Genomic DNA, 25,847 nt, shown 5'->3' on the forward strand with positions numbered 1-25,847 from the left:
ACAAAGTCTTCAAATAGTTTAAGAAAAGTCACGAAATATTAATCTCCCGGGAATCCTAGAGGATGCTGTGGAATGTAGATTAAAACAAACAGGAAGCATCGGCATGTTGCTCTTCCCTGTATTCAGCTGGATTCCCAAACTAGTAAAGCTGTTTTCCTGACTTGCTTGTGTTTTGTCTATTTGCATGTGTTCATTTCAGAGTGTCGAGCTTTCTAAGCCACCCTATATAAACAATTTGCATCCAAAACAAATAAGGGGAATTCTTCTCCAGAACTTCAAATGCTGAAGTCACTGTTTACTGTATACAAGTGCTACCATTCAGTCAGATCTCCAGTCTAAAGGCCCAACACAGATTCAAAGAGACTGAAAACAAACTGTACCGTTATGAAAATGAAAGCTCACAGCGCTCATAAAAGACAATTAAACAAACCCATCTCTGAAACATTTATGTGAAAAAGTGTTAACTTTTCTTCAGATTTCAACAAACAGTTCCTAAAGAAATGAAGTATTTATGTTTTATAATTTGATTAAATAAAACACATTAGAAAAGTAGCTTTGTGAACTCATACATTAAGAATTGTGGCAGTGATTTGAACCTCCTGAGGGAGTGGCAGGTACAGCGTGTCTTATTTAAGCCTTTAACAAATTGGCTCTTCTGTTGTATTTGCTGCTGACTGTGGAGTCAGCATGCAAAGATATGAAAGTCTTCATCGGGGCCTTCATCAGAAAAGGTTGTGGATGCCTGTGCCTCTGGCGGGAGATTAAAAGCTATTCAAATGATTTCAAAATAATTGTTACGAAGCTCATCTGTCGTTGGGTTCAAATGTGTCGGGACAAAAAGAGGCTCCGAGGACATCGAGGATATCGGGGACTCTTTGTTGTCATTCACATGAAGAACAAGATCCACTTACTTGGGTCTCTGTGCCAATAACAATTAGAGTATGTGTAGGTGTGGCTGTAGCTCAGGAGGTAGAGGAGGTTGGTGCTTCGATCCCTGGCTGCTCCAGTGTGCACGGCTAAGCATTTGGGCAACGTCAGATAGAAAAACGCTTGTGCATGTGTGAATCTGTGTGAATGGGTGAACGAGTCAAGTTGTATTTAGGCAACACGTATCTCTCCCCCTCCAGTGTGTCGAACCACAGCATCATCTCACATAATGCTGCTGCTGACCCGCGTTCTGCCGTCTCCCTCGGTTCTGCCTCTTCCTATCGCTCCAGTCGCTCATGTGGCGTCCACGTCTATTTCCTTTTAATTAAACCATAACTCTCGCCTCTTCGTGGATCAGTGACATCTGCTAAAGCAGTTATTCATTTGTGAAGGCCACAGAGGTCACAGCGAAAGGTCAACTGCCTCTGTGCTCTTTATGAGACGGATGGGAGTGGCTCTGCTCTTTAAACCACATCGATTACAAGATAAATTTTTTTGTCTTTCGTTTTTTTTTAATGTTAAAATCATTCATAGCTTCACACAGTGATCTGTTGTAGAGACCTCTTTTATCTCAGCCTCTAAAAAGGAGCATTTGATCATTTCTTGCATAACCAGCCGAGTCGAATATGTTCTTTATATCCTGCAGCTCTGCTGCTCTCTCACTCTGCAGATCTTACACCTGCTGCTGAAATCAGGCTGTAAACATAGTTTCTGCTGTAAAGTCTCTCGGGCTTGAACACAAACTGTATACAAAAGATGGCTACAGCCCTTGTTATTGTGCTCACTGACTGTATTCTGATGCCCCCAGTTATCATTTTGACCACTGCAATGTTCCTGGACAGTAAATGGACAGTAAATGTGACTCCATACAGCACGGCGCAGTAATGTATAGCCCTTGTGCACTGTGTGGGTGGTGGTAACCCCTGCATAGCTAAGATCTACCCCTCAGAAGGCACGGGGTGAATACGTAATAAAGCAACAGACCTTTCAGCCCAATTCTATTTTTTCTCCATAATCCATCATTTAAAATTGAATCAAATGAAAAATTGTCTTTTTAAAACTTGTTTTATTAGTTTTAATCTTTTAACTTTATGCATCAAGCAAAAATTAAATTATATGCAACATTCTTTGACTTGAAGAATTTGTTTAACATTTAAACCTATTTCCTGCAGATTCCAACACATAAAATAAAACAATGGTTTGTGTTTACACTCACTCTTTCAAATAGATATGAATAAAATAAATAAAATCAAAGACTCAGCAGCACTGAGTCCTGTCGCTCTTAAATCTATTGTCACCTGTTTAGCAGGAGTGGGACGGGTGGAGGTTTGCCCGGTGCAGCAGCCGTCATGTCAGTGGGGGGATCCGAGGGTTTCTCTGTGAATGTCACATTCCCGTGTTTGCTCAGATTTGAAGTTTAATTTTTCTCTGTAGAAAGACGTTTTCTTCCCACGCAGTGAACAGCAGACGCTAATGTTTTTGTCACTTTTTACGGAATCAAACTCAAAGTAATGTCAGTACTTCCACGCTGTAAACGCTGCATGGTCGTATTCTCTCCTGCACTCCATATTATCCACTGGTGATCTGCACACGTCTGTTACCATGGACGTTGCACGCTCGTACGTCACTGTCATGAGACACTCTCACAAACAAAATCACGACGGTTTAGTAACGCAGTAACGCAGCATGCTTACGGAAATGTACTGGAGTGTAACAGTAATCTAATTACTTTTTTGCAATAGTAATCCCTTACATTACTCGTTACTTGAAAGAAGTAATCAGATTACAGTTACGCATTACTGCCCATCTCTGCTTGGGTGCATGAGTAGTGTATCTGGAAAGTATCTTTGGCACAAGAGTTTGGGGTTCAAATCCTGACCAGGGCACACATCTAATAAGAGTCTTTAGGATGAAGCATACCGGTTTGGACGCTGCCGGGATTAAAAAGGTCTGTGTCAGTTTTTGAGTAAGTAAGATGTATTGATGAGAAGCAGGCAGTTGGAATGAGTATATGCAATGTGGATGGATGGATAATTTTTCAATACTGAATAGATAATGCTACATCTTTTAGGATGCATCACGCAGCTGGGAAAACAATGTCCATGCTGCCTAATGTCGGCCTGGTCGGATCGTGCAGACAGGGACAGAGTTGTCGCTTGACACATGAGTGTAGTGTACATGAATGCTCACCATTTTCAGGTGCATTAAAATGCTTACCTGTGTGGAAAATGTTGGCGTTTCAATGCACTGTTTAAATACGTTGTGCAGGTAACTTTCTTGTATATTTCCCAATCTGTTGTGCGTAGGCTGATCAGATTCCCCCAAAAAAGAAAAGAAAAAGAAAAAAGAAATGGGTGCAAACACGATGTTTATGTGGGACAACATCGGACATGTCAGCAATGCTAGCATGCTATGCTAACATAAAGATAAACTAAAGTATGGTCTTTATACGCTCCTGTATTCTCTTTTATTTCAGTTCTTCCAGCTGCGTTTCTGTCTGGTAATCATCGCTGGATTTCAATATGGATGAATCCATACATTGTTGTATATTTTATAAGCCATATCTGACAATTTCAGCATTTTTTCAGCCAGCTATGATGTGCTCTGCTACTCCATGCCATTTTTTGCCTTGTGTGAAACCGTAGAGACAAAAACTGCATTTGCCAGTGTAAACTGCTGATTCATTTCTTTGTGATTGTTTCCATCTTATTTATTAAAAACTGCAAACCTGTGACTTTTGGTGACTTTCCCATTAGACCGACTGTATTGCTTCCTTTACATGCACCGGGTAAAAGCCAGAAAAGTGCACATCCTGCAGAGCTGGTGAAATGTGGGACACTGTCTTGATATATGGGGGCAGGGGGACAAAGGCATAAAAATCTTGTGCAGTCCCACATAAAGAGGGACATCTGATCACCCTGGTCATGTGTTAGTCAGCATGGGTAGGTAGTTGCTTCAGTTACTCACCTGAAAGCTGAGACTAGTTTAACCTGCTTTGCATTCGCCTGTTGCTGTTTGAGTTGCCGGATCTTGTTGATAATCTGCGGTTTTTGTCCATCACATCGCTGATACCGTCGTCCTGTCTGTATGTGGTTAATTACACTCATGTATCCACATTTCTCTGTAGTTGTTTTGCTACTTCATGAAAATAATTCTTCTTCTCTTTTAGCTTTTTTCGTCTTTAGTTTTAGAAACTACTGGAATCGTGTGAATCCCCCTCGCTTTCCAGAGTAAAGAAGTTGAAGGCCGTTTGGTGACTCTGGGCTCATAGCTAGTCTTGTAGGATGAAAAATTACAGCCAATTTGCACACTGCTTATGTAACATAGTAGAGTACTGGACCTAGTTACACCTGTGTTTGACAAGGTCAGTTCATCTACACGAGCAAGCGCAGAAGAGCGGATAAATTTGAGAAATTCAGTCTTTGCGAGTGTATGGTGTGTGGCTTCTTTTTTTTCTAACTTGGTAGTCAAATGATAGATTTCCCGTGCAGTCACTCGACAGTGACACTTTTACCATATAGGGACTGAGCTCAGAGGACGGGGCAGAGAGTGAAGGGAAACAAGTTCAACATGCAAAAGTCAAGCATGCGATTTTTTTTTGTCCCCTTGAAAGGTCTGCTGCCTCGTGGAACCGGTGTTCTTCTTCTTCTTCTTCTTCTGCTTTTTCACAAGGTTAAATTTTACAGTGAAACCGGCACGCAGAAGTCGCCACATAAAAGACTCAGCAGCATCCTGATTCTCTCAGAATGAATCGAGAGCTGCAGCAGAGACCAGAATGTACCGAAATGAGGAAGCTGATTGTAATTGCAATGAGATACGATTCTTCATAAATGTGTAGGTATATTAGCCTGGTGTTAACGCAAATACTCACATAAGTGACATTTTTGCCAAGGTGTCATTTCTCTCACAGCTCTGAGCTGGCACATTGTGGTCCGTGCACACACGCACAGGAAGCTGTCAGAAACAAACCAAAATCTCATTCAAATGCTTTGGATGCAAAGCAATCAAGAAGACTGTTTGCACGGCAAACACACAGTTCCCTTTTGTGTTTAAACCTCAACAGAAAACCTCTTCAGGTGACGACTGTTTCCTGCTTGTATGAATGAAAACTTCATGGGAGCGCTGTAACTTCTGCACAAAGTACAAGCGAATCCAACAAGCGCAGAACAGCAGATAAAGTTGAGAATTTCAGTCTTTGCGAGTGTACAGTGTGTGGTTTCTTTTTTTCTAACTTGGTAGTCAAATGATAGATTTTCCGTGCAGTCACTCGACAGTGACGCTTTTACCATATAGGGACTGAGCTCAGAGGACGGGGTAGAGGGTAAAGGGAAAAGAAAAGAAGAACTAATGAGGCTCACTTCTCAAGTCTGAGCTTGCTGACAGCTGAATCAGTACAGATGAGTGAACACGCAGGCTGCCAGAGATAGCGATCAAGCCATGTTTTTCTTTTTTTTATCGGAATGTGTGCAAATATATGAACTGTGTGTTTCGCTGGTTCTGTTCGTACCTGCTTGAGGTATGAGGCGGATGAAGAATGACAAATGAGGAAACAAAACAGAAAATAAAAAGAGCCAAGATTATAAATTGTAATTGGTGTGGTTGTACCTGCAGGCCCTACAGCTCAGAGTTCACTGAAATCGCTCTTCATGTTTTAACTCCGAGCTCAGAGTGACCTGATCCAGCTGTAACTATTGGCTTTATTAAAAAGGAAAGTTTTAATCTTCAAATTGTAATGAGTCAGTGGATCAACGACCCTCTTAAGGGACAACTCCCACTAGGGTTTAAATACCAGGGACTCTCCACCATTTGGTCTAAGAACCGAAGAAGCTTCTCGGGTGAAAAGTGAAACATTTCTTCAAGAAACTTAAAGAAGTCCAGCTCCTTAGATCCAATCTTCAAAGTACAGAAACTGGGAGCTGGTTCCAAAGGAGAGGGCCGGCCTCCTAGTCTACTTTTAGACCCAACAGCAGCTTGTGGGGGACAACAACAGTCATTTTGGGGAAAATGAAAACTTCTGTCAACATATGAAAATGAAACTGTTAAAAAATAAAAGGCCACTGCTATCACACCCATCCCCTTCAGCCCAGTGAGGCCTGCTCTGTCTAGTGTCCCTCTTTGGCAGGATTGATTTGGTACGAACCACTAACAGCCACGAGTTTACAGAGAAAGTGTACAGACTTGTTTGATACTCAGTTCAGGAGAAATGAGAAGTGCGAGCCATAAACTGCGACTTTATGTTCAGCTTGTTTCCTTAAACTACAACACATTCTCATCCCACGGCGTAACATCCCCTCGCATGTGATAAATGGTTGAGCGTTGGGAATAAGAATGCTCTGTAAAGTCTGACGCAGACTGAGACTTCCTGACTTAAACAGGTCGTACTGAAACAAATGAGTACATGAAGTGATTTTGCTTAAGCAAATCACTTTTTCTTTTTCTTTTTTTTTATTAAATGCGTCATTGTTTGTATTATCCTTTCATGACCCAGGCCTACAATGTCTCCTGATCCTGCATCACATTAAATGTCTGTATATTATATTTCATATATTTCTATAAGAATCAATCACAAAAACACTTTTAGGTCCAAGAAGATATTTCTGAAAACTTTCCAAAAGACAGTTATTCCTGCAGCTTTTCTGTCTGTGTTTGTGCTTCTGTTATGCATATAAGAGTACATATATGCGTACATGAGCATGCATATAAGAGTACACAATCTTTACGGCCTTTGCACAGTTTAAGGTAGTATTTCTCTTTGCAGATTGCTGCCTTAAATAGCTGCTGTATAAATTCTAAACAAGACTTGGACTTTGCCACTGTTCCCTTTATTAGAGGATTATTTAGAGAACTCTGTCTGCACTGTTGTGTTGAAACACAATAAAGAATGACGCAATACACATGTTGTAAGCCCTACTTGATCAATCAGCTGCAGCTACAGGGGGTATAATACAGTTTTTGGTTTCCCCTGTAGAAACATGGATCATGTCGTCCAAAGATTATTTGAATTTATAATTAATACTTATATGTTTATTTGTAAGAGTCTTCCTGACTGAAGTTCACCTCAAAATCAAACTTCTCTTTCCAAACATCATGACTGTAAAAAGATCCACAGACCCCGTTAACTTTGAAGTACAAACTGTTTTCTTTCTGCTGAACTGCGCCCGCCTAGAAAGAAGCTCGCCCTCATAGACATTACACAAGTAGGCGTCTCCCTCGGCTGAGCTGTAATGTGAGCTTGTTACATGCTTCCTTTGATTGGTCGATGTAGAGACTAGAAAGCAAATACTTCCTACTTGAAACTGCTCACACCAAGGGTTTTGGATTTTTTTTCCTGTTCTTGAGAAACCCAGACACAGTTTCTGGAGAAAGACTCGCTGCTGAGTTTTCCCAAATGTGTTTTTGCAACTTTAAACACTTTATGGCAGGTGCCGTTAAGTTCCACTACAGTCAACAGAAGTTCACACTGTGAATGTGTGTGGGTAGGTCTTTACTATGAAGTAGAGCAATGCAGAATCAAGCAGACATGAGAGCAAACTTGCAGAAAGACTAAAAATCTGGAAGGTGTGGTTCTAGGACTAAGCAAAAGCCTAGAGGCAGTGAGGTTCAAATTCAGATGGAGGCAGGTGGAGGTCCACCAGAAAATGTGCCTAAGAAGCACTTTAATTCATTTTGCTGAGCTTCAGAAGAGTGATGATAACTCCATTTAGTATTCGTGCTACCAAAACTTCACTGAGTCATTCAGGTTTATGACCCAGTTATCTGTGGCTTTATTGCAGTGGATGCACTCCGGGGTTGGTCTTCAAACTCTCAGGTTCTTCTTATACTGCACTCTCTGCTTTGCCACCATATCCTGTTTATGTGACGCAAGCAGATGGCAATGCGTCACCTTCATATTCAAAAGCCCTCATTACAATGCGACACATCCAACTCCGAGCACTCACACAGCAAATCTTATGCCCTTAAAAGGCGTTTTTCCAACTGCCTGCTGTTTCTGCAGAGGACCTTCCCGTCTGTCTTTAGTTACTCTCGTGGCCCCTCTACTGGCGAAAGAGGGGACGGGAGCATGAAAACAATACAAGCTCTTTATGAGGGCTGTACTGTGTATGAGTCACACATTCAGGTTTGAGACAAAAGTACGAAAACTGGACAATAAATTACTATTTGTTTCAGTTTTTCAGGAAGAGGGAAACTACAGAAACTGCAGAATGAGTTTTCTTTTTTTTAAAAATATATCCTTGAGACCTTTGTATCATTTTCTTTGTGGGTATTTTGAGAGTTTAGAGTCTCTTTGTAGTTGTTTTTCTTCTTCCTGTGGTTCTTTTTTGTCTTTATGGGATTGATTATCAATTTTAATAGTTGTTTTGTGTCTTGTCATCGAGCTGTGTTACTTCATGTATATTCTAAAAACCAGGAGCCCTCTGATGTGACGGGCCCCAGGATCTGAGTGTGCTGAAAGAAATGAGATATGATGCAAGCCGATTTATGTGGTATTACAAAGTCTTTCCTTTCATTTGATAAAGTCACATTCACAGTAATCTCCTGCCTATGAAATTATGACGTTTTTTCAAGGATAAATATGGCCTTCATTGGATATTTTTTTAAAACTCCACACATGGTTTTTCATACAAATTTTACACTTTATCACTTCATATGCACATATGACAAATGCCTGCTAAAAATAAATGTTTCAATATTATTATACCATGTCACTTTATGTAAATATTAAAAAATGATGTACGTCGTACAAATTGCTCGAATAGTATTTATAGTATACCATTTATTTTTGAGTATATAGTATTATCTATCTGATAATCATGTTCAGAAATATTGTATGAATACAACTGGTATTCCGGTATTTCAGTATTGTACCTGAGACGCTTTGAACGCGCCCAGGCTGCTCACGCGCATTGTTTCCGCCCCCTCCCTGGAGCGCGTGGACATTTCGTTCTTTCATTGGCTGTTGCTCCTGCAAGACCCGGAAGTGTTGCTGTCACAGGATGGAAAGCTTTTAGCAGCTTTTTCATTCAAAGGTTTGCGCCTCACGGACACATTTACTGTTATTGTCGGAGACCGCGGTGCATAAAATCTGTCTTCGCTAATCAAACACGACGTTTTCGGCGAAGGATAATCATGAAGCAGTGCTGGGCTCTGTTACTTTAACCCCAGCATTCATCCAGGTGTCAGCTAACCGCTGATGAAAAGTAGCCTGGCTAGCTTCGTTTTAAACGCTAAATCACCTCTGTGTGTATCTTTAGAATAGCCAAGGACGCCTCTAATCATCGGGTGGAAAAACTTTCCTGTCAATGCAATGATAAAGAGTAATTTTGTCCTCCTTCCCGGGTGCACCTGCGATTCCTGAGTCCAAACAAAGATGGCCGCGTCCACAGAAAGAAGTTAAAACTGTCGCAGGTTACTCGGTGAAGCTGCTGTTTTTTATTCTCGGATGGTTGGATGAGTTTTTCGGGAATCTAGAAACGCCTTCAGAAAGACAAAGATTTTAAACGTGTTTTCAGGCATCAGCAGCTGATTAAGACAGAAAGAAAACACATGTAGGGCCATGTGTGCTGGACTACATTATAAAAACTAGCGTTTCTGCTGTTGTGTCCTTTCCATTCATATTAATCGGAGGGGCATAATATACAGGCCACTATGGAGTCACCACTAAATGATAAAGCTTAATCAGCACTGGGAGTGCAACGTATTCACTGAGCCAGTTAGTGAGCCCACAGTGGCGCTTTCACATCTGCCTAACCAGGAGAGATCTCAGGAGACGCTGCTGTAGTGAAGCAGCTGAACCTAATGTTTTATTAATCAGACAATTAAGTTCCTCATAAAGCATCTAAATGCTGCTGCTCATTGTGTCCCAAAGCCCTGCAAACCGGGTCCAGACATGCCTGTCACATGTGTCGATGTTCACCGTTCAGAGGTCATCCTGGTTAAGATAAGATAAGATAAGATAACCTTTATTAGTCCCACACGTGGGAAATTTGTTTTGTCACAGCAGGAAGTGGACAGTGCAAAAGTTATGAGGCAAAAATTAGAATACAATAAGAATAAATACAGTACACAACTGTACAGAATAGAATAAAATAAAATACTATATACAGTAGAATAAAATAAAATAAATATACAATAAGATAAAAATAGAATACAAATACTATATACAACTGAGTAAAAATACAACGATGACAGAAAGGATTATTGCACTTAGTATTATTGCACATGTATGGATGTGTGTGCTTGATCAGTTAAAGTCTTTATTATGGAGTCTGACAGCAGTGGGGAGGAAAGACCTGCGAAATCTCTCCGTCCCACACCGTGGGTGCCGCAGTCTCCCACTGAAGGAGCTGCTCAGTGCTGTCACAGTCTGCTGCATGGGGTGGGAGACGTTGTCCAACAGGGATGACAGCTTAGCCGCCGTTCTCCTGTCACTCACCACCTCCACTGGGTCCAGAGGGCATCCTAGAACAGAGCTGGCCCTTCGGATCACCCTGTTCAGTCTCTTCCTGTCCCCAGCAGAGATGCTGCCGCCCCAGCAGACCACACCATAAAAGATAGCAGAAGCCACAACAGAGTCATAGAAGGTCTTCAGGAGTGGGCCCTCCACTCCAAACGACCTGAGTCTCCGCAGCAGGTACAGCCTGCTCTGCCCTTTCCTGTAGAGGGCGTCTGAGTTATGAGTCCAGTCCAGTCTATTGTTCAGATGAACACCAAGGTACCTGTAGCTGTCCACAGCCTCAATGTCCATACCTTGGATGTCCATACCTTAGAAAGAACTAGGAACTTGCCCAGTCCCCTCCCACCTAACTTGGTAGTCTGCCCCCTTTTATGATGCCTCTGAAGACTGAGCCCATAAATTCTTCAGAAAGTGTTTAATCAGGTGGCTTCATAAGGGAGCAGAGTATGATTTTCCCTTAGACTTCTATGCAACCAGAAGTCTTTTTGCAACCATGGGAGTCGCCCCTGCCGCCTTTGCAGGTGCACATTTGCTTCACTATTTAGGCTTAGCTACATTTTTGTCTTTGGTACAGTATGTATTCTTCTTAATTTCTAAACTTGATTAATTTGCTCAGCTCACAGGAGGTTTAAAAAATTTATCATCGAATTCTTTTCATTTTAGCTTCTTTAAGCGAGCCCATAAACTCATCACCTGGTTTCGCTTCTTCGACTTTTAGCCCTGTGACTTCCTGGCGACCTGTCAGGGTGTACCCCGCCTCTCGCCCAGTGGTTAAAAAAATAGCCATTGCTCCTCTTTTCATTGATATCGATTTATCTTTAGGTTGGTTCAAATGTAATATTGCTTTGCTTTTCTTTGAATTGGATTCGATTGCCTGGCAGTACGTACACACAATGATGATTTCCATTCTGCTGTACTTTGTGTGTGACTGCAGAACATCATGGGTAACGCTGAGAGTGTGGTGGTGCAGAAGCGGCTGGCCCGTTTCCGTCCCGAGGAGCGACCCGTGGTTGAGGGGGTTTTTGACAAGCTCCAGGGTGGTGCTGGGGGCGCCGCAGGGAAGACCATAACGCTGGAGATGCTGCAGGTGTGACTGGAAGCAGTACTAAATGTTTTCAAAATAAGACTTAAAAGTGTGTCAGCAGATGGAACAGGTAAAAGCCTGAATAATAGTTTCTATGTAACATCACGACTTCATTACATCAGGTTTCACATGTTTTAAGAAGTCCAGTTTTCCATTTGTACATCTTTAAACTTTTCCTATCAGGCAGGATTTGTTTTTGTGACTATGATGCTTTGACTACTTGGTGTAGAGGTGCTTTCTGTCACCGGGTTTCTTTAAACATTTTGTTTCTCCCAGTCATCAGTGGGCAGCGTGGCACCAGGCTCGATGGTGAGGAGGGTCTACCGGTGCATGTCCAGCATCGACCCTGGACTGGCAGCTCCAGCAGCCACGGGGAAGGCCGGATACGCCGGCCCCTCTGGAGTCAGCCGAGAGCAGTTGATCGTCTTCCTTGCAGACACTCTGCGGGGAACTGCAGAAGAACGTGCCCCCCTCGTCATGGCCATGTCCCAGCATGCGGCAGGGGCGGCAGCGGTTGTCACATGTGAGCAGGTGCTGGAGGTGAGTAGAGTGTAGTGTTGGTTTCTGCAGCATTTGTTGTCTGTGCTTCTTACAGCACTCCTGCTCTTTCACTAAAGTTCCTCCAGGACCTGGTCTCTGCTGTAGTTCAGATTTTGGTCCACAGAGGACGCCTGCAGGGCTGGAAGCCAGAGAGGATGGGTGACATCTCCCTGGGTGTAAAACTCCTGGCAGAGCAGATGTGCTCTGAGCTCAAACCATCAGGTAGAGCTGATTTGGAAGTTCTTGAATATTTTAGAAACTCTGACTTCTACTTCTCTGACTTAATCTACTTTAAATCTACTACTTCCCCTTTTCTCATTAGATGAGGGGGATTGTGATGTTTCCTGTCTGGAAGACTGGATCTTCAGGGTACAGCAGGTATCACAGTACCTGGAGCTGCTGGTAGCTGAGGGACTGAGTGTGTCTTTGAGCAACCGGCCAGCCCCGACGCTGCTGCCCCCCTGCAGGGAGACGCCTTGGAATGAACTGAAGTGTCTACTGGACATCCCCACCCTCATGTTTCTGGCTCCACAGGTCAGTATATACCAGCATATTTTTGCTTTTTTATGGAGTCAAAAAAACCAAAAAACTTTCAGACACCCTGAAACATTTTGGTGTTACACTTCTGTTTTTGCCTGCTTAATGAGAACTTAGTTGTGTTACTGCAGTGCGAACAGCAAACATATAAACTGTATTCAGGTGCTCTAGTTTTTAGAAACGCAGCGATCCAGCCGATTCTAGTTCCAACATGAGACCTACACCTTGACATCAGTTATCTGGTGCTGCTTCAGATGTCTCATACCTGTGTGACATTAATAAGCTGTTTCTCGGTGTGAAGACGACAAAACTTTCCTTTATTTGAATAGAATAGAATAGAATAGCCTTTTATTGCACATGTATGTACACAGTACATGTACAACGAAGTGTAATGCTGTAGCTACACTTGCAGTCTATGTATGTATGTTCAGTAAGTAGATCTTTTTACTGGCTGCACCTGATGTGGTCTGTACAGGTGGGTGCCAAGCAGTGTTGGCCAAGTTACTTGGAAAAAGTAATCAGTAACTAATTACTGATTACTTCCCCCAAAAGTAATCCTGTTACTTTACTGATTACTTGTTTTAGAAAGAAATTAGTTACTTAGTTACTTTTTAAAAACACGATTTACAACCTGAATAGGTAATGAAGCGATAGATCTTTCAGCCCAATTCTACTTTTTCTGCATAATCCATCATACAAAATGTAATCAAATGGAAAAGTCACTTTATAAAACTTGTTTTATTAGTTTTAATCTCTTAACTTTATGCATCAAGCAAACATTTAATCATATGCAACATTCTCTGACTGGAAGAAATTTGTTTAACATTTAAACCTATTTTCTGCACATTCCAGCACATAAAATAAAATATTTTGTGTGTTTACACTCACAGCAGAAAATAAATAAAGTCAAAGACTCAGCGGTCCTGTTGCTCTATTTTCACCTGTTTAGCAGGAGTGGGGCAGGCGGAGGTTTGCCCTGGTGCAGGTGTGCCACAGCCGTCATGTCAGTGGGAGGATCCGCGAGTTTCTCTGTGAGTTTCCCATCACGTCGTAGCTACTCGGTGCTTGCTCGGACGTTTAGGGGTTTTTTTTCGCTGTAAAAAGAAGTTTTCTTCCCACGCAGTGAACAGCGGACACTAATGTTTTTGTCACTTTTTACGGAATCAAACCCAAAGTAAGGTCAGTACTTCCACGCTTTAAACGCTGCACGCTCTGCCGCACTCGATATATGATCCATTGTTGATCTGCACACAGCTGTTGTCACGAACGTCGTGCTCGCTTACATCATTGTGAGGAGACACTCTCGCAAACGAAATCACGGTTTTAGTAACGCAGTAACGCAGCGTAATCCCTTACTTTACTCATTACTTGAAAAAAGTAATCAGATTATAGTAACGCGTTACTGCCCATCTCTGGTGCCAAGTAAGAGCAACACCAAGACATTATTCTCTCATTTTAGGATTTTTGTCATCCTAAATCAGCAAACTCATATCAAATGTAGCCAAGTCAAATTAACGTTCACAAGGCTCCAACTATCCAAAGATGTTTCTCCAAACTTTCATTTTTCTCAAGTTGCTTTTGTCAGTTGGATAATTAACTCTTGAAACTTTGCTGACTTGAATAACACAGGTCTGCAACCAAAAAAACAGAGCAAAGGCTCGAGCGAACTGTGAAACTAAACACTCTTTAATGTCCAATCTTTACCTGGTTAATCCTCTCGTCTTAATTCAGTTCAATTCAATTTTATTTACACAGCACCAAATCACAACAACAGTCACCTCAAGGTGCTTTATATTGTAAAGTAGACGCTACAATAATACAGAGAAAACCCAACAATCATATGAGCCCCTATGAGCAAGCACTTTGGCGACAGTGGGAAGGAAAAACTCCCTTTTAACAGGAAGAAACCTCCAGCAGAAACAGGCTCAGGGAGGGGCGGGGCCATCTGCCATTTGGGTCGATTTCTTTATCAGGCTCCTCTTAGACGAGACTGATAAAAAAAGTTACAAAATGTTATTGTTAGTGTGTCATGACAGCTTTTAGAGATCGAATCGGATCGCTGTTTTTGCCATAGACTTCCATTAAGGTTTTGCAGTCACATGACCGCTAATCATGTAACGTTAACTTGCCTGTTTGCATCTAAGACGCTGTAAGGTCAAGTCACGCAGGGCTTGAGACCGAGCCACCGACCAGGAGCGAGTGTTTGCAGACATGCTGGCATCTTCCATATTTTGCTGTAATGTTGTTCTTCATGTTAGTAAAACGGGAAAAACATTCAAGTAGTAAGTTTAGAGACCAAGACAAGCAAATAGCTCTGACATTTGGCTTCTTCCTTTTTATTCTCTTAAGTCTTTTACAAGCTGTTTTTCTGTTGATTGGAGAAGGAATTACTTGATTAAATATTGCAACTCTAATATGAGTCTCTGGTATATTTATGAAAGCTCAGGGTGCTTTCATGTTCAAACAAGGAAAAGCCTTCTTTAAACCATTAAAACAGAAAGTAGCTGCCTACATAGTGTTCCTTGTAATTAACCAGAATCTGTAATCAGAATCAATGAATCGACTAACTATTGCAACACATTTATCACCACCAGCCTATCAGAATTTGCTCAGATGTCTTGTATTGTTTTACTGCTTTTACTGATATTGATCAGAGGTAAACATGTAGCTTTAACACTTACGACCCATATGGAAAAGATATATATGAATCTTATGAAGTTTGTATCTGTCTTGTATGAAACTTGTATGAAAAGCATACAAGAGTGAAAACAGATATAAGATCCCTTGAAAAATTATATAAATGAAACTTGTATGTTTTGGATACTTACTAAAACAATATATGAACGCTTTCATGAGTAAATCATAGAAGCCTTATATGATTCACTATATGAAGTAGGCCACATCTGAGTCTTTTCCATATGGGGGGTTCAAACAGAGATCGATGCAGGTGAAAGAGGCCTGTGTGCAGAGGCAAAATCACAAAAGGTGCATCACTGTCCAAATGTTTACAATAAAAGATGTACTCGCTGAATGTGTGTTGTTCTGGCCGTGCAGAATGGAGAGATTGTGGCTTGCAGCTTTCTCAAGAACTGCTCGCCTGCTCACGAGTGAGCGATTGAAGTAGTTTGTCACAGGAAACCAAAGACAAAAGCAAGTGTGTGAACCTGTGTCTCTGAGAACTTGTTTGAGCTTCAGACAATCAAAGATATGAAATGTTGTAAAAGAAATTCGATCAACTCTCATGTTCGCACGCCTTCTGAAGGGCCTGTTTGAGGGCTAAGACTTGGTTTTAACTTCTAGGTAGAGTTAATTTTAGGTTAGGGAGAGGCTGGGAGTGCATTAATTTAAATGAATGTGCCAAGCAACCATGCTTTTGTATTTATATACTCTACTACAAACAGAGTGGAGCGGGCAGTAGTTGCTGTCTTTGAGTGGGGTTGGTCAGTGGGTTTGGCACAGCATTTACTCGTCTTTCCAGCAGCGCACATGCAGAGTGCGGTGAGAGCTGCGAAGAATAGGGGGAGTGTTAGTGGGATAACAAGAACTAAAAGCACTGAGTCATGCAAAGTGGCGAAACAAGACATTCAGTGATCTGAGTAACAAGAGGGGAACAGGTTCTCCGTCACCTTTCAGACTCCCGATCCACCTCCTCTGTTGTAGTGTGATTTTTATTATAACAGCAAATCATTCATCAGATGTCACACATATTCTTCCACACGTCACTTTAATCTCACCAGCTGCCAGATGGCTACAGCGCCCCCTGGAGGCTTGTGTTTTCCACTCGGCTGCACGGGGAGAGCTTTACCAGGATGGTGGCCGGCCTGATGAAGCAGGGGCCCACCCTGCTGCTTATCAGAGACACCAAGGGGCAGGTCTTTGGGGGCTTCGCCTCCCACACCTGGGAGGTCAAACCTCAGTTTCAGGGTAAGTATGCCACAGACTAGTGCTCCCACTGCAAAAGAGCTGAAGTCCACCTGTTGTGCTCATTTTTATTCTTGCACTGTATTTGGGTAGCTTTGCATGATTCACAGCTCGAAATGATCCTTCTTTAAGTGGTATTGTCTGATGCAGCCGCTCAGGGAGAATTTAACAGTGTGGTGATTTGGGAGTTTCTGTAATCAGAATCATATAAAAGGACAGATGCATATATGGTTTGCCACGATGTTACTTCATTAATGTCATTTTTTTCTCCAAGCTTTCCTGTTTCCTCTAAAATGTAAAAAAAGGCCACAAAGTGAATATTTTAATATTTTATTCTAACATTTAGCCAAGTGAAATAAATCATTCTGATTGTGGTCCTACAAGAAGGGACCGCACAAATCACAGTGACCTGTTTTTGAGAGCTGCTGGCACTGTTGTAAAACCAAGTAATACATCCAGATTTAAAAGAAAAATCAGTGAGTGTTTAACTTCGCGGGTTCGAGTCATACCTGTCTGTTGCACAGGCTTGAGTGGCCGAACAGGAAGTTACTTTTTTTAAAAGAAAACTAAAAGTTCTTTGATGCTGTGGTTTAGACACGATTCACATGAAACAAGCCACACATAAAAACTTTGTTTCTAGCTGAATTTCTTCATCTTTCTGAAGCCCCTGTTCTCTAGTCTAGAATAGAATAGAATATATTAGAATCGATACTTTATTGTCATTCAGAGCATACACCAGTTAGTGCATATTAAGCGTGATTTAGATATCTGTGGAAGATCTACATCGTGACTTAATAAGATGTAACCCCACACCACAACTTTCCACACCATCCAGCCAGAAGGCATGATGTCGATTTCTCTGTCAAGTATATTTCATTCATTAGAATTACGTTTCAGTGCACTGACTCACCTGATTTTGCAGGTCTTTGCTCCCCACTGCTGTCACACTCCACAACAAAGACTTCACAGCTGACCAAACACACACAACAGTGTTATTGCCGTATGTGCAATAACACTAGGTGCAATTCTTTTTTAACAACGTTGTATTTTACTCAGTTGTATATAGTATTTTATTTTATTCTATTCTATTGTGTACAGTATCTTATTCTTATTCATATCATCTCATCCTATTCCAGTGGGTTTTTCTATTTTTGCTATGTAACTTTGCACTGTTCACTTACTGCTGTAACAAAACAAATTTCTCATGTGTGGTGAAGCTTATCTCATCTCATCTTAACTGGACTGATACAATATTTGAAAAAAACACAGCAAATCTAAAAATTATAAAACGTTAAAAAAAAGCACCTAAGATAATTTTTACAAATATTTATACATATTTTGTTATATTCCTTTAATATTTTATATGTAAATATATCAAACACATCTCTGCTGGCGTGCTGTATCAAACAACGAGCCGTATTACTTGTCATCAGTAAAACAGCTCCAGAAGGCACCAACATTACAGAAATTATTTCTTTAGTCTGCATTTTAAATGTTGTGGATTTGGGCAGTCTGTGGGCCTCGACTCATTTTGAAGTCTGCATTAACGAGAGGAGCTGCAGTTCTTCTGCATTGGCTTCATTTTTCTGACCCAGAAGCTGCTGCTCGTTTGGAGCAAAGAGCTCTTAATAAATCGCTGCGTTACTGTTTATGCTTCTGAGCCGTGGCTGCGTTTTAAACGCAAACCTCTTTGCTATTCATCCTTTGCAGAACTTTTTTTTCTGTGCATATCTTGAGACATCTGTAAATGTCAAATCACTGAAGCATCATTTGGTTTTTCTCTAAGGCTCTCCACAGCAGTACGTAATCGGATGAGATTTACAGCTCAGTAAAAGATTAACCACAAGAAAGAAAGTGTGTCGGCTCTAATAGATACAAATATGTCAGGCAGCAGGTAGAGACTCATCTGAAAACACGGATGAAATGAAACACTGAGGAAGTAACACCACTGCTTTGAATACTGTGGGCTGTCCCTTGACTTTCCTCTCACATCTTCATAATTTGTATATTTGTGTGTGTGTGTGTGTGTGTGTGTGTGTGTGTGTGTGTGTGTGTGTGTGTGTGCGTGCGCGCGCGCAGGTGACTCCAGATGCTTCCTGTTCACTGTGAGCCCCAAACTGAGAGTTTATACAGCAACAGGATACAACCAACACTTCATGTACCTCAATCAGAACCAGCAGACCATGCCCAACGGACTGGTGAGACCACACTCGTTCAGCTGGAGAGAACTTATTAATGTTCCTCAGGGCCTGTGCTCATCACAGATATCCTCACACATGACCTCTTACTTTTACCAGAGCCTTAATATCTTTAGAGAAGCTGTATGTGATTTAGGGAACATAGCAGACTGTGTGAAAGTGAATCTTAAAAAGCTTTGTTTTTTACCCTTTTATCTAAGAATTCTCCTGAGGTGTGTGCTGAGCATGTTGGTTATCTCTGACCTGATGGTAGCAGTGTTGGCTCACTGATCCAACAGCTACACTCAGTGATATCAGTGTCACCTGTTGTTGTCACAGTGCAATGATGGTGTAGTATCTGTGCTTCAGGTGTAATGTAGAGCTGCGCTGTCTTTGACATTTGAGGGTCTACAGATGATAGTAAACAGAAATCTGCCAATTATGACTCAAATAATTGGACAGCAGAATTAAAAAGAGTAAAAGTTTCGATTTTGTCCAGAATCAGAAGAGTTTCAACAGAAAGTCCCACAGAAGTGCAGGAATATCTCATCATCATCTCAGTGGTGCAGTAAGCAGGCTGTAATACTCAGGAGCATGTGGCTCTGTACCTCATACAGCAGCTATGTTCAGCCTGACCTGACAAACTAAGCACATCTTCTGATCATTTAGAAATCATTTGAACATTTCATACTTTCACCTGCTGGTTAGATTTCAGCATAGAAAAGTACTCGGTTGGTTTCCTGAACACAGCGGCTAAAGAGACGATATTTATTTATTTGCCCCTGAGTGGCCCCCGAAAATGATTTGTTTTGTGTGACCTGCTTGTGTTAACTGACATAAAGATGTGTTGTCTGGTGTTCATCAGGGGATGGGCGGTCAGCACGGCTATTTCGGCCTGTGGCTGGATAGTGACTTTGGCCGCGGTCATAGCCGGGCACGACCCAAGTGCACCACGTATGGCAGCCCTCAGCTCTCTGGAGACGAAGACTTCACCCTGGACTCCATGGAAGTGTGGGCTGTGGGAAAACCCCCAGAGCCCGAGGAGGTCAGAGTACTTGTTCAAATTCTTCTATAAACTCGGCAAAATAAAGACCCGTGCTGACCTAGAGTCAGAAGGTTTACACTGGGTGTTAGTCGGTGTACCTGGAGCCAACAATGTGTGGCTGTCTGAACACAAACAGCCAAACAACATCTCCGTCAAACGTTGAGTTTAAAACCAAAGAAATACATGTTTGCATTTTGTGTGATTTGGGCCTTAACTAAAGTTTCTCTTTAGAGCCCATTTTTAGTGTTTGCAGCTTTTATGTCTAATCAAAAGAAAATTGCTGGGATAGTCGAGCAGGGCGACATGAACAAAAATATCTATCATGATATACATTTGAAAATTTGCGATAACGACATAACTGACGATATAATTGACACGAGACAAAATACTTTACAACTCCTCAACTTTATTAGTGCAAAAAAAAATAATCTATGTATTTTCACTTAAACAAGCAGCAGTTTTTTATGTCCATTAAAGTTATATAAAAGTTTAACAGTGCAAATGCAAATTCCTTGCTGACAGTTTAACCAAAAGGCATTTCCAGTGGGAACTGGCCGACACATCCTCAGCATAACCATGTATAATATCCACAAAACTTAAAAAGAGCTTATACACACACAGTACGGTAACATTATGTTGAAGCACAGTACGTATCACTCCGCGAGGCTCCGCCTACAATAGCCGTAATGCTCCGACAATCCATCAAGCGGTGCGGCTTCGTAGCTTAGCAAAGTCGTACTGAAACATTTGACAGATTTTCGAGCGCCGTGCACATAAAATCGTTTCCAGGTCAGTAAACACAACCAGAGTTCATACATAAGGCCCACGGGATTATAAGGGGCTCTGTTGACTTTCAGAAAGTCGACAGAGACACACACACTCGGATGCTCCAGAGAGGACAAAGAGGAAACATGCATTATTCCTTCAAAGTTCCTGACTAACAGACAGAATCTCCTCTTTAGTATCCCTGCATACAATATTGTGCAAAAGTCTTGAGCCACCCCTCATTTCTTCATATTTTATTTCCAAGGAGCAATTCCTTTTAAATTCAAAGGACTCCCGAGCAATCGTTCTCCAGGCTTTTTGAAGCTCTTTCAAATGTTTTCTTTGAACATTGGCGGCTTTTTCTGTCCACTCCCTGTACCTGATCATTTTCACAGTTATTCTTTAGATTTCTTTCAAATTAAATGCTTAAATTACATTTTTAGACACTTTGCCACTAGCAGCCTGTCATAAAACACATCATTTGTTCCCATTACTTCTGTTGAATCTACAAGTAATACCAAAGATAGCACAGTTTGACAGAAATAAAATAATATTGTGCAGCAACAAGGTGATACCCAAACAGCTGTTAGTCAGGTGGCTTTGTCATAAACACGGGCCTCTTTTAGGTCTCTCTTATTCTTATTTCTGCCACGCCCACCACTGTAACCAACAGTCTCTGTGTCACAACACAGCTCAGCCTTACATGTAAATGTATGCAAAGACCTCCCATCAAAACATCCCCCTAAATAACCTTTAGGGATCAGTAACTCTGCAGGTTTAGCAGACAGACCAGTTTATCGCCCAGTGTGCTAGTACTCCACAAATCTCACTTTATGTTACTTTCCTAAATTATTTTTCAAGGTAATTAATATGCACAGAGCACTAACTTTTTGTGCAGTTGTATATTGCATTAATAATATATGAAAGTACAACATTTCACACAGCAGAATTTGTCTAATGGCAAACTCACACTGAGGAGATTTTGTTGCACTCTAATGCTGATCAGTGCATGCACAGAGCATGCACTGCACCACGAGAGCTGCAGTTCTTCTGCATGAACCTGCTGTTTCCTTTAAAAACTGTGTTTTTATTTTCTGTACCTATTATTTTGCTTTACAGGGTGAGGAGGGCGGAGCTAAGAAGAGCATCCTGGATGTGGATCCAGAGGCCCAGGCCCTGATGGAGATGACAGGGAAGACCATGCACAGTCAGGGCCTCAGAGAACCAGAGGATGACCAGGAGTGACTGTAAACACACCCAGCTATATATCGCTTCCATTCATGCCCCCCCCCCCCAGTCTACCCAGTTACTAATTCATGTGGATTAAGCTTAAAGGTGGTCTGCACAGTGTGGTTTGTCACCAGTGTGCAGGTTTCAGGCCTGCTTTACATCAGTGAGAGCACGATGGACGTGTTCACATTTGAGCTGCACTGGAGTGAATTCATTTCATCACTATTAAAAAACACAGAGTGAAGAATCAGACTGAAGAGACGTAGCTTGGAGGAATAATTCAGGGAATTTACAACACTGGCGATCACAGCTTCTTTTTCCTTCCAGTAAAGTTCATGAAGACAAGAAACAGAAACTTTGATTACCTGTCTTACAAACTGGACACATTCCTGGATTTACTATTCCTTACCAGTTAGCACAAAGTCCAAATCCTGACTTGGATTCTGGGCAGATAAGCTGAGTAATTAACAGCTTAAACAAAGACTGTGGAATGCTGCATCACAGCAGGCCTGTAGCGTCTGTGCAGATGTGATACTGTGAATTTCATCTTTTAAGTCGCGTGTGATTTTATGCTTCAGTGTTTTAGACAGATGAGCAGGTCTGTGGTTGATCAGCAAGAGGATCAATAAATCTCTATTTAATCTGTATTATATTACTTATAAAGTGAAATATTTCAAGCCTTTTTTTATGCTTTACTTTTGATTTTTTTGGTGTTATTTTCCTTCTTCCTCATATGAACAGCAGAGTGAGCTGATCCAGAGAAGCTGCAGCACTTTACTTGTTGCACTAACTGGCTGTTATTCATTTAAAAGGCTGTTTTTGCAGCAGTTTACAGCAGCAGCTGCTCTGCTCCGGTGTGAAAGGTGAAGCAGTGTGTGAAGATGGGTGCTGCTCGCTACTTTAAATGCTTCCATGGTTGATTCTTCGACTGTATTTAAAAGATAGATGTAGCTGAAGTGTGTTAACCTTGCATTCTGTCTGATGGCCGGGCAGGGTAAAGTCTCAGAATGACGTCTGCAGACTGTAGAGGGAAAACATCCTCCAGCTCCCTGGATCTGTGTCCTTACTAAACACTTCCAATGTGTATTTATTGTCTCAGTCACTAGTTTGAGCCCCTAATAAATAAAGCACAATCATGGTTCCCAATAAGCTCGCAAGGAATAATAAAGTACGGTGCACTCTACCATGTGACTAAGATGCTTCTTCAGAGGTTGCCACTTGGCAGACATCTATAAATTTTAGTCCCTGGACTGTCGGGATAGTCAGTTATTGCGACCACACCACAAGTAGGTTTATGGGTGCAGCTTGCTATCCAAGAATTAGCTGATAGCTTATCTTTCCACCCACAGTTGGCAGCAGACAAAGGCTTTGAGGCTTCAAAGTTCAGACTCACCATTGGAGCCATCTTCGAGGGGCCACGAGAGGATCAGCAGAGAGTTTTCGGCGTTTCCATTCTGGCTTCTTTTATCAGTCCTGTGGGCGGAGCTTGTTAGTTCTGCTCACAGACTTCATTCATGTGCTGCAGAATAAGGCGAGCGTTGTAAATGTTCAGGTTGTCTAAAGATGGAGCAAAACTAGAAGTGACACGTGTCCTGCAATGTCATGCTTGTGATGTCAGCTGCAACCAAAATGATTGCAGGTTTGAGCCGATATCACCTGAAGTCGCCCGTTTACAAGACGCGCTAGCTTCTCTTTGGCACAGTGCAAGGAAGTGGTGACATATCATCCATCTTCCATCATCCATATTTAGGCAGTGCTGCAGACCTTTGATTGAGCAGCTCTGGCACTGACTCGTTCTGTGGTTACGCTGATAAAGATCAGGATTGCAGAGTCCAGGAAACCTTTTCTTCACGTCGCCGCCAGCTCATTGAGCTGAGGTGGTGTAAACTGAGAGACTATTGGGATCTCTACATCAGGCCCACAAGACAAATGAGCCACTGACTGAGCTCAGCTGTTTGTTAAGCGAGCCAGTTAATTCACACCCGCTTAACTGAATTGACATTCCCAAAAAATGGCTGGGTCTTACCATCAGCAGCCAGACATCTGGCTCAGTTGTAGACACAGGCCTCTTTTAGGCCTCTCTTATTTTTGCCACACCTCACAATTGTAACCACAGTCTAGTGTGTCACAGCTCAGCCTTACATGTAAATGTAGGCAAATGCTTCCCCTAAAAACATCCCCCAATATAACCTTTAGGGATCAGTAACTGAAGAACTAACAGACGTGTTGTACAGAGGTGCAGCTGATAGCCTTCCTCTGTCCCAGCACTCTGTAAATCTCACTTCACTGAACAGTTTATGGGAAACAGCCCTCAACCTTTTATTTTCAGCTCAGGACAAACACAACCTGTCTTTTCGTCGCTGTAGAGCCACTTGATCCACGAGCAGCTTTAGGAAATCCACTTCTGTTACACACCAGTCGATATGCTGTGTATATGTGTTAATATAATGTGTTCATGTGTTCAGCTGCACAAACAGGAAATCGGTAATGTTGCATTAATACGGTTGATGGATGTGAAGACACAGAAAAGCAGCTTAATGTTATTTCTTTATTAGTGACCACAGAGTTCAGTCAGCTGTTAAAAAAGTGCACGGTGCAGATTTTGTTCACTCAGCTGGAACAAATTAGACTGTGTGAGTTAGCATAGCAAGTGTTAGCAACATGAGCTCTGAAATCTGGTGTATTCATTATTTATTGGTTATTTTCTGTATGTACACTTTATTGTAGCTACTTTGACCCACTTCTCACTTTTGCTCGAATGTGACTTTATGTCCGCCGGCACGACGCACAGACGAATAACTGCTAATACAAACAGCTGATCAGTGGCTCTGTGTTCACCTCCTCCCATCTCGCCCGCTCCTCTCTCGCTATCATGCAAATTACTGAGACAAGTTACACATGCAAATCTATCAGATAATCTGACAGCACTTCAAACAGCAGCATGACGGCTCTGGGCCCATAAACATTTATGTTTATTGTATTTGTGTAAGGAAAAGATTTAAATATTATATTCCCAGAAATGAACGTAATCTGGGATCATTTCATATTTTACACTCTTTGGAATATTTTCTCCAACTTGGGCGATTAAAATGTCCCTGTAGGCTTTGTAAAATATTTGACTGTGTCGTCATATTTTCTAAAATATTCATCTTTGTAGCTTTTTCTTCTTTGTCTGGCAGAGCAGGGTTTTTATTCTCTTCATCCTGATCCGCACACATGCTGACTTTTCTATAGTTCTGATGTCACCTAGTAAACCTCAAACTTAACTTGCTATCAAAGGACATATTACATTTACTGTTTTATTCACTTAAAAGGAAATTCAGCTGTAAATAATCATTCTTTGCTCAGAAGAAGCAGCGGGAAATTTCCTCTCTGAAAATAGGCCGACTATAAATGCAGAGTAAAGGAAATGAGGCTGTGCTGCCCTTTTTAAAAAGATATTTATAAAACATTTGATGAACAAATGCTTCCAGGACGTTTCAGCGAGTGAAAATACTCATGATCCTTCTTTGGAGTTTGGAACTATGACTAACGCAGGTGAAACAAATGCCTACGACATCCCGGGTTTTTAATAATTTTTCACTCACATCCGGTGAGCAGCCACTTCGTCAGATACACCTGTTCAACTGCTTTTTAAGACGACCAATCAACCAATCACATCGCAGCAACTCAGGTGTGCTGACATGGTCAAGGTGACCAAAATGTGACATGAGTGTTGGTGCCAGATTTTTCCTCACATCCTTCTTTTATAGAGGAGGTTCACAGAGTATCACCTGAAGAAGGTAAAAGCATCCAGTGAGCAGGTGTAAACACCTTGATGTCAGATGTATGAGGAGAATGCTTTGAGCTGACTGGAAGGCAAAAATAACACCAATAAAGATTCTTTACAACCAAGATGTGCAGAAGAGCATCTCTGAATGCACAAGACACAGCAGCAGAAGACCAAACTGAGAAACCGAGACTACAGTTTGCACATTTTCAGTAAAATATTAGTACCAACTGAGCATCGTTCAAACACCACTGCCTGCCTGAGAATTGTCGATCATGTCCATCTCTTTACTACGACCGTGTCCTCTGATGACTGCTTCCAGCAGGATGACATACCGTGTCACAGCGCTCAGCTACCTCAAACACAACATTGGGTTCACTGAACTCAGATCAGTCCAG

General features: G+C 41.7%; 1 protein-coding gene across 4 annotated transcripts; it reads left to right on the top strand.

Moving 5' to 3' along the window:
• Positions 1–8,860: 8,860 nt before the first annotated feature.
• meak7 (MTOR associated protein, eak-7 homolog) lies at positions 8,861–24,760 on the top strand. Of its 4 annotated transcripts, XM_082540912.1 has the most exons (10): positions 10,329–10,902; positions 11,045–11,203; positions 11,316–11,468; positions 11,742–12,005; positions 12,083–12,227; positions 12,328–12,539; positions 16,280–16,466; positions 18,543–18,661; positions 19,506–19,685; positions 21,570–24,760. In XM_082540912.1, the coding sequence occupies exons 3-10, from the start codon at positions 11,322–11,324 to the stop codon at positions 21,693–21,695; spliced, it is 1,380 nt and encodes a 459-aa protein (XP_082397038.1). In that variant the 5' UTR covers positions 10,329–10,902; positions 11,045–11,203; positions 11,316–11,321; the 3' UTR covers positions 21,696–24,760. The 4 variants fall into 4 exon arrangements, with proteins under 4 accessions (XP_082397036.1, XP_082397038.1, XP_082397037.1 ...); XM_082540910.1 differs by lacking the exons at positions 10,329–10,902; positions 11,045–11,203 and adding an exon at positions 8,861–8,954; XM_082540911.1 differs by having other exon boundaries at positions 10,329–11,203.
• Positions 24,761–25,847: the final 1,087 nt, after the last annotated feature.

This window comes from Aulonocara stuartgranti (assembly GCF_965226115.1).
Source record: "Aulonocara stuartgranti genome assembly, chromosome: 7".
In the NCBI taxonomy this organism is placed as follows: Eukaryota; Metazoa; Chordata; class Actinopteri; order Cichliformes; family Cichlidae; genus Aulonocara; species Aulonocara stuartgranti.